Raw genomic sequence first — 9,362 nt, 5'->3', positions numbered from 1 at the left:
AGTTTATATATTTGGCCACTGACATCCTGTTCGTAATGCTGCAAACGTAAAGAAGTGTTACCTTATTTGGCGAATCACTTAACAGAAGTAAATTTGAAGATTATGTGTTTTAGTGATTATTACACACACACACACACACACACACACACACACACACACACACACACACACACACACACACACACACACACACACACACACACACACACACACACACACACACACACACACACACACACACACACACACACACACACACACACACACACACACACACACACACACACACACACACACACACACACACACACACACACACACACACACACACACACACACACACACACACACACACACACACACACACACACACACACACACACACACACACACACACACACACACACACACAGAACAGTACTTCAGGCAAATCTCTCAGTTAAGAGTGAATTTAAAGGGTGTGTACCTTCTGCGAATGATTCAATCTCACAAAACAAGATCCAGTATCGTCACTCATCTCCTATGCAAATATGCTCTTTTTAATCTCCGGACAAATGTAAGACAAAAGCGTGTCTATCATGTTCTTGACGATGACCGGCGGTGGATGGAGGGCGTGAGGAAGGTGGTGTGCTAAACTCATTTCCCAGGCGTCCACCAGCAGCACGTTCAGCCCCTTTAACATGGACCTGAGCACCTCATCGAGCTGCAGGGAGTACCAGTCGCTGTTGTACAGGCTCACCTCCTGGTCCACGGCCTGAAGATTCCCCGAGCGGATCACAACCATCGTCCCCGGCGCCCGATCCAGAAGTCTCACTAGCGACTGCCTGATGTGACGCAGCCGCCGTATGTACACCTCCACAGGAAAGGTGCTGAAATGGGCCCAAATGCTGATGACCACGACGGTGTTGGGACCCCCTGAGAGGCCGTCCAGCTCGTTTGAAACGTACCGCATTTCACTGGCCATGACGGTGGAGAAGCGGATGGGCGGGCCATGGCAGCGGTACTTCAGCAGGATATTATGGGTGCTGTCCACCGCCATGAAAGGCCCCACGTTCTTAGGACTGTGCAAATTGAACTCCTTTAATTCTGGGGAAGGGGGAACAAATGGAAGTTGCTTTTGGGAACAATTTAAAAGCCACTGTGAGGGTAAAAGATGAGAGAAAAAGATATGACTCACCTGGTACTGAATCAATGATGTACTCGAACCATTGCCTGACGGTAGAGTCTCCGTACATGTTGATCACCTTGTTCTTCAAACATTGAGTGATGGCGGATGATTCGTTGAACTGGCGCATTGTAACGCCACCTAATGGCCTCCACGAGTCCTCGTAGTAATATCCAGACGGGGCTAGCTTAACTGGCTCTGGTTTTGCACTGCTGCTTTCTACCTCTACCTCTGATGCAAAGTGAGAAACGTGGCAGACAAAATTAAATTAATGGAATAAATCAAAGCAAAGGACTTGAGGCTCAAACTCTGCAGGGATACCGTACCTTTCCTGGGGGGCAGAACATCGATTCTGTCGGGACCCGAAGCATGTATGGGAACTTTAATGTTTACACCACTAGGAACAAAAGACAAATAATTAGTCAGAGTTAAAACACGGTCTTCACTGCTATGAGTACAGTCTAGAAAATAAAGCCTATATACCTTTGAGGTCTGGTGTGATTCAATCATTTTTATAAATACAATGTTCTTTAACTTCCCAAGAAAAAGCTGTTATACTGGTTATTGTGTAGGACAGCCCTGTGCCTGGTTACCCCATGCAATAAATCCTGAGGTGACGCTGTCCTTTCTTTGTCAGAGTAATCTGTGTCCTGGACTTCAGTTTCTTTGTATCGTTTTACAGCACAACAACATCCATACACATTTTAACACAACCACTCATCACACTACTGACTTATTCCTCTCATCCATTTGTTTGACTTACTATTTGGATGATAAATCACTTTATCTCGTAGGAATACTTGTGCTATATCCTCTTAGTGACACAGTTTTAGAGCCAGGCTGTACAGTGTCTACAGTGTCCATGTTCTATTGTAAAAAAGGGGAAAGATTACCAAGTGCTACACAGTGGCTAGGCTATGTGGCTATAGTCTTAATATATTTTGCTTTGGAAAGCAACTCTTGTAAGAAAAAACAAATTATTTAGGATGGGTTTTAGTCTGGAGAATAATACCTTACTACACCTCAAATATATGTCCCATTACAATCAGTTTCTTCTATCCTATAACAGTACAAACCTCTGGAAGAGCAGTGCTTCTTTGTTGGTGATGAGGTGTTTCTGATAGCCTCCTTTGGCATGGTTGATTCGGCTGTCACAGCTGAGCATCTTAGGCTTGTAGCAGTACCAGGGCTCCCCAGTGTAGAGGTCAGTGTAGTTGCACAGAGGCTGCTCAGGGGGCAGGCACATGTTGCAGACTGTTGTTTCAGACAGGAAGCCCAGGCGATACATGCTCTTAAAAAACACACGATCAGGCCGTTCCTCCCTCAGCCGTCGCAGCACAGCCACAGCCTCGCTCGAGTGCACCAGTGTGATCTCAATCTGTGCAGAACCCACCCAGAGAAGCGGGAACATAGCCGAATAAAATCCATTCTTGTGGTCCAGCACTTTACCTGCGACGCCTGCTCCCAGCTCAGGGGAGTGCAGTCTGGCCAAAATGAAATCCCCTCCGTAGCGCTTGGGACGACCCTGGAAGTCGTGCATCTGGACGAGCGTCTCTAGCTGGTCGCCCACATGCCACTCCCGCTCTCCCTTAGTGGGGAGGATGGCGAACAGGCTGTGCACGGGGTCGCTCGTCTGGCGAAGGGCGGGTGGTGAAGAGCGAGGCGGAGGCCCAGGCCAGGTGATGGAGTCCAGCAGGTAGCGCTCCTCCAATTCTTCTTCAGGCGTTGGTTTCTGGCCCAGATGGGCACAGAAGGTGCGGTTGTGATGAAAGGTGGGCAGATTTACGGGGTTGAAGGATGACTGGATCCTGCTCTGGAGCTGGTAGAGGGCTGAAATAGTATGGCAGTTCCAGTTCTGAAGAGAAAGGGAGGAGAGTTAAGAGATGTGACCATCGGCCTATTACTGTCAGATAAACATCCATAAAAGGAATAAATACTGTTGCATTTTTACAAAAGCTTTCTCAGGCCTAAACAAAAAACATCATTAAGAGTCAAGTTTCTTTAGATGGCATGTTTATAAAAAAACAGAGTTGGCTAAAGTGCAGTGCAAGTTTAAGTGAACGGCACAAAAATAGCAAGTAAAATAACTTTGACCACTGCAACAAAAAACACAAAGCTAAATAATAGCACAAATCCTAAAGAAAAGCAGAATATTATTTCCAATATCATATTTTAAAACAAAGGGTTACATTTAAGAGAAAGAAAATAAAGTACTCATTTTGATATACAATTAGAGCAAACAATCCCTGAATATATGTGTGTCTTGAGTTTTGTCTTAAAAGTGTTAGAGGAGGGGGAACACCTAATCAATAAAGTCATGGTAATTTAAAAAAACCCAAGTTGCAAACTTCTCTTCTCACCTCCAAAGTGTGAATGTTGCGCAACAGGAAGATGAGGCCAGACAGGGCTAGGAAGAGGAAGAACAGGCCATATTTGGACACATTTCTGCACATGGTGATCTTTTTCTGACTCCCATGATCAGGCCCGTTTTCACTCTTGTCGTCACACCAGCGATGATAGCATTGTTTCGTCCTGGATGACTGATGCTCTGTAAACGAGAAGGGCGAACAAACAGAAAACAAGTACTTAATTTATTCATTAGTAAAAAGAAAACACTTAGAAATCATGTTAGCTTTACATCTCTGTATTTTCTGCTTTGGGTTTAAATTTCATATTGTATTTTGTGATATAATAATCCGTTGTATTTGCAGTCAAATGTCCGTCTATTAAAAATGTTTGGTAGGCTACTAATTGGTGAAGATGTTCCACAGTGTTGACCTCTTTGCATTTTTCGCCTTGATAGCTTTCCTACAAATACCATATGTACACTTGCCATGTACAAATATTAACAGCATCCTGATAAGAAAATTGCTCCGACCTACCAACGTGTTGCTGCAGGAAGGATCCTGACTCCTATGGCTGCAATTTTCCTTTTCTAGTTAGGTGGTGATCAAGAGACTGCACTATGATACAAGATGCAGCTGTGAAGAGACACCTTAAGCTTGTTCTACCCAATAAAGAATGTTCAATGTACAACTGTGTCTTAGTGGTGTCATCCCTGCTGAGAAAACCTGCAAAACAAACCCGGAAAAATCTCTTCTTCCTGGAATGTGGCCAACGCATTTATAGCTTGCCACGTTGCGATCCTGTCAGCCTAGAGCAGCTGTCTCCAACAGGCCGCTCGCGAGCTACCAGTCGCTCGCCGCCCCCTTCAAAGTAGCTCGCCAAATAGTTTACATTTAAACCATAGACTGTATATATAAGATTTAAACACACATTTTCATAATATGCCAACTTCATTTGTCACCTGTACATGAAGTACCGCTCATCTTCTATCTGAAGATATGTTGCTACGATATTTGTTTTCACAAAATATCACACAGAGCGCTGTTATCAACCGGTATTGCTAACAATGGCTAGCCCGAGGTAATTGCTAAATCTGTAAACAAGGCGCGTCCATCTTTTCCGACTTTCCGACCTTGAATGTGACGTCACTCCCAGTTCCGACCTCCGACCTCCGATGTAAACGCAGCATTAGCTTTTTCACGAGAATTGGGAAATAGACTTTTGTTTCACAAGTGTAAAGGACAAGTGTGTTTGTTTGATCTGTGGAGTAAGCGTGGCAGGTCGGTAAAAAATGCAATGTGGAGCGCCATTTCACCACAGTCCACAGCACCTTCTCACGGAACTTTCCCGCTGGTAGCAATCTACGATAAAGGACCTGAAAATACAGCTACAACGACAGCAGTCTGTTTTTACCAGACCAGCACAGAAGGCTACTGCTTGTACGGAGGCTTCGTTTAAAGTGGCGCACATCCTGACAAAACGCAAAAAGGCCTTCACTGATGGCAGTGTTGTAAAGGAGGCCATGACCGCGGTGGCTGAAACGTTATTCAAGGACCATAAATGTAAGACAGAAATATTGTCTGCTTTTGCTGATGTACAACTTGGTGCAAATACAATGGCAAGGAGAGTGTCTGCACTGGCTGTGGATGCGGGAAGACAGTTGGAAACTGACATTAACAGGTGTAAATGGTTTTCTATTCAGCTGGATGAATCTGTTGACGCGAGCGATACAGCCCAGCTGGCTGTTTTCATCCGCATGGTTTTTGATGATTTCACTGCGCATGAAGAGTTTTTGACTTTACTTTCATTGAAAACTACAACAAAAGGAGTCGATATTTACAATGCTGTGAAGAACTACTTCACGGAACAGAAGATCCCTATTGAAAAGCTGGTGTCAATAACCACTGACGGAGCACCAGCGATGACAGGTCGTCACTCTGGATGTATTGCCCGATGCAAAGCAGACCCGGAGTTTCCGCCATTTCTGGCCTACCATTACATAATTCACCAACAGGCTTTATGCGCGAAGGTCATGGGATTTGAACATGTCATGGAGCCGGTTGTCAAGATTATCAACTCCATCAGAGCAAAGGCTAAGCAACACAGGACCTTCAAGCAATTCCTGGAGGAATGCACTGTGGCCTTTTGGAGATCTCCTGCTCCACACTGACATCAGATGGCTCAGTAAGGGTAAAGTACTGCAACGTTTCTTTTCCTTGCTGGGTGAAATCAAGATTTTCTTGGAAGAGAGGGGGGAGGACACCACCTTGTTATCTGATGCAGTATGGGTCCTTGATCTTGCGTTTTTGACAGATGTAACTGAGCAAATTAATAACTTGAACGTACAGTTGCAAGGTAAAGAGAAAGACGTCTGCAACATGATCAGTGCTGTTAACGCGTTCAGCGCAAAACTGGCCTTTTTCATCCAGCAGTTGAAGGCCAAAAGATTCCAGCATTTCCCCTCTGTCACAAAGGTTTTGGAAACCCATGCAGGGGTAGCTGATGCTTTGAACACAGAGAAGTACTGTGACCTCTTGATTAAGCTTAGCCAGGAGTTTGCAGACAGGTTCAGAGACTTTGAGAGACTTGAGCCCTGTGTGACATTAATTGCCAACCCATTCATGAATGTGGACATTAGTCAGATTTCTGGGCAGATGGCAGACCTTTTCTGTATCGATCCTGTAGAAATGGAAATGGAACTTTTAAACCTCCAAAACGGCATACAGCTGAAATCTCAACAGCATGCTGAACATTTCTGGAGCTTGGTTGAGCCAGAAAACTATCAGAATCTGTGCCAAGCAGCTCTGAAGACAGCTGCTTTGTTTGGGTCTACATACCTCTGTGAATCTTCTTTTTCTGACATGAATGTCATCAAATCTAAGTTCAGAACAAGACTGACAGATGAACATTTGAAAGACTCCATAAGAGTGAACCTAAGTGGGTATATTCCAGCATACAGCTCTCTTGTTGGCACCATGCAGTGCCAGGTATCTCACTAACTAAAGGTGCTTGACTGAATATGTAGGCTAGTGAATAAATCACTGAAAGTGTGATGTGGACAAAGTTAAGAAGTTATAATTGTTCAACATCAATAGTAGCCTATGTGATTTCAAAGGTGTGAGTTATGTTTTGACATAGTGTCAGTGTTTTGTAAATGTTATGCAAAGAATGTGAGTTTAATGTGTTTTATAGTTTGAACAGGTAAAGAAATGCATGCTGATGAGTTCAATTTGGGCTAGGTTTCACACAAAGTGTGAGTATTAGAGGTCAGTGTTTTGTAAATGTTATGCAAAAAATGTGAGTTTATCAGTGATAGCTGAAAAGAAAGAAATGCATACTGATACATATTTAGTTACATTTCTGTATTTTGAGTGTGAGTATTGGCTGCCAATATTTTGAAAATGTTCATGCAAAAAAAAAATGTTGTTGAAAAGAGAAAGACATGTTTTGACATGCATACTTTGAGTTTAATTTGAGTATTAATGTTCTTACTCAAATAGTGAGTGTTGGATGTATGTTCCGTATATGCTTGTGCCAAACGAAACCTTATTCAGGGATTTAGATACGTGTGAATAAATGTTACACATGATATAAAACACAAGTAGCTCTCCGTAATTGTTTTTCTTTAGAGGTAGCTCTCAGAGGGGAAAAGGTTGGAGACCCCTGGCCTAGACGTAGTAACTCAGATACCTTTTAGACAAAAGTGATATTTCCCTGTCATCCCCAAATGTCAAGCAGAGAGAAATATTTGCATGATTAAATTAAGCTAACGGAAAGTGACAAATGCTCAGCCATTAAAGCCATCAGAAGTGCACATTAGGCCAGTTTTGAAATCCATTATTTACAAATCTTTCATTGTGAGAATGTCTGAGTTTAGAGGGAACATCTGCAGTTTCTGCTTTTGCGTGGTTCAAAACCAGTTATGACTTTAAAAGTCATATTGTCTGAGCCTGGCTCGACACAACCAAAGGTGCGCACCCATGCAATTAAGGAGCTCTTGTGTTTGTGAAATCCCTGGAAGTGTCTTCTTCTTCTTCTTCTTCTTCTTAAAGGAACCGAACAAGTGCTGTTGACTGCATTAAATGGCCAAATAGTGGACGACACATCCAGAATAAAAATAAGCAGAATAGAAAAGGAGGAAAAAGTGCATGAAGGGTGCAAAAAAAGCAAGAGTGGGCCAATTATTTGGTCAAAAAATGTCAGAGAATAGGGGAAAAATGCCTATTACATTTTCTTAAAGACCAAGTGGATGTATTCAAACAACCTGTGTTGAGTTACTAAGACTCAAGCATATTTTTCAAACAAATAACAGCTCGATTGTGAAAAACAATGCACAACTTTGATTATAAAAATTGGTAGTCTTCAGTGGTGTAATGTATCATTCACTCAAGTACTGTACTACATGTATTTATTGAGTATTTCTATATTATGCTACTTAATACTATTACTTTACTACATTTTGTAGGCGAACGTTTTACTTTCTACTCACTACATTGATTTGACTTAGTTATTACTCGTGACTTTGCAGATTTTGGTTATTAATACAAAATATAAATCGACACACATTGTTATATTATAGGTTGAGCTACCCAGTAGTATTTAAAGTACTTCAAATAAACCCTTAGTGCCACATTAAAGGGGTGAAAACATGAATGCACTAATAATTGTAATACATTTAATAAAATCATTAAAAATATCTGGAGCTTTAAAAGGTGGTTCTGCAAAACACGTACTTTTTTAAACTTTTGGTACTTTTTTTTAATGAAAATACTATTTTACTTCTACCTGAGTAATATTTTGAATGCAGGAATATAACTTGATTTGTTACACTGTAGTATTACTACTTTTACTTAAGTAAATCATCTGACTTCTTTTTCCACCAATGGTAATCTATCTATATCGACGATTGTGTAGTTGTGTTGGACCTCTCGATCATTCGGCAAACCCTTGCAGTTCAAATCCTTTTATCCACTAAAGGCAAGTCCAAATCAGAGCCATTTTGCCAGATGTTAAGCCGACACATTTACCCACGCATATAGATTTCTACGAGTTATATAATGGAAGATTTATCAGCCGGATAAATCGCTCTGTCTTTTAGTTATAGTGACTGTAAAACATCCCGTTGGTTCTTCCATCTTGAGACATCATAATGTCTCTGGTTGTGAACGGTCAGTTGCTTCTATCACATGAACGGCTCTAAAAACAAAGACAGCGGGATACTAATATCTAAAACACAAGTGGAAAATCAAACACATCTAATTTATATTTATACAATCATGTAAGCTAATGTTAAACCGGCTAACGTTGTATACGGTTAAATAGCAGCTTTACTTACGTCGAATGGTTAGCTGGAAATCGGACCGTTAAGACAACCTGAGGACCGGGACGGGGGGGGGGGGGGGGTGATGCTAACGGTTCTGCCCGAAGGAGAGGCAACACCGACGGCTTGAGTGGCACATCAGAGTTGGTGATAGACTGAAGGAGGCAGGAGGAGCGTGAGCCTATCGTCCTGGGCAGACTGGGTACCGACAACTCCGATGAATAGGACTGGAGAGTGGGTGGGTTTAAAAGGGTACGTCGGTCTGGCTGTTGCGTCCTCTAGTGGTTAGTAATGGAGCGCATTAACAACCCTGAAACCACTCAAAGTGTGATAACTAAGGATCTCGGTTGTATTTATTTCTTTGCAGAATCACACACAAACATATGCATACCGAACCACACATATATCCACATATTACCCACACACAGAGAAACAGACACACACACACACACACACACACACACACACACACACACACCAACAAAATACATCTACTTCAATACCAACCTGTATTCATTCCATCCATCAACT

General features: G+C 42.4%; 1 protein-coding gene across 4 annotated transcripts; it reads right to left on the bottom strand.

Annotated features, from left to right (window-relative positions):
• Positions 1-305: 305 nt before the first annotated feature.
• nxpe3 (neurexophilin and PC-esterase domain family, member 3) lies at positions 306-9,027 on the bottom strand. Of its 4 annotated transcripts, none has more exons than XM_063887525.1 (6): positions 8,847-9,027; positions 3,526-3,713; positions 2,242-3,020; positions 1,492-1,562; positions 1,178-1,396; positions 306-1,086 (listed from the first exon to the last, which is right to left on the bottom strand). In XM_063887525.1, exons 2-6 carry the CDS (start codon positions 3,616-3,618, stop codon positions 521-523), a joined length of 1,728 nt encoding a protein of 575 aa, XP_063743595.1. In that variant the 5' UTR covers positions 3,619-3,713; positions 8,847-9,027; the 3' UTR covers positions 306-520. The 4 variants fall into 4 exon arrangements, with proteins under 4 accessions (XP_063743595.1, XP_063743594.1, XP_063743597.1 ...); XM_063887524.1 differs by lacking the exon at positions 8,847-9,027 and adding an exon at positions 4,473-4,849; XM_063887527.1 differs by lacking the exon at positions 8,847-9,027 and adding an exon at positions 4,200-4,311.
• Positions 9,028-9,362: the final 335 nt, after the last annotated feature.

The sequence above is a fragment of the Eleginops maclovinus genome, chromosome 7 (assembly GCF_036324505.1).
Source record: "Eleginops maclovinus isolate JMC-PN-2008 ecotype Puerto Natales chromosome 7, JC_Emac_rtc_rv5, whole genome shotgun sequence".
NCBI classification, from domain to species: Eukaryota; Metazoa; Chordata; class Actinopteri; order Perciformes; family Eleginopidae; genus Eleginops; species Eleginops maclovinus.
The sequence above is the reverse complement of the archived record's forward strand: the minus strand, read 5'-3'. Positions and strand labels throughout refer to the sequence as shown.

Bases quoted from the DNA above. Each gene is read 5' to 3' on its own strand.
- nxpe3 (XM_063887524.1), bottom strand. From the start codon at position 4,494: ATGAGCGGTACTTCATGTACAG. The intron at 1,397-1,491 runs GTACGGTATCCC...ACTTTGCATCAG, and splicing joins TGTTCTGCCCCCCAGGAAAG to AGGTAGAGGTAGAAAGCAGC. The intron at 1,087-1,177 runs GTGAGTCATATC...CCCCTTCCCCAG, and splicing joins CATCATTGATTCAGTACCAG to AATTAAAGGAGTTCAATTTG.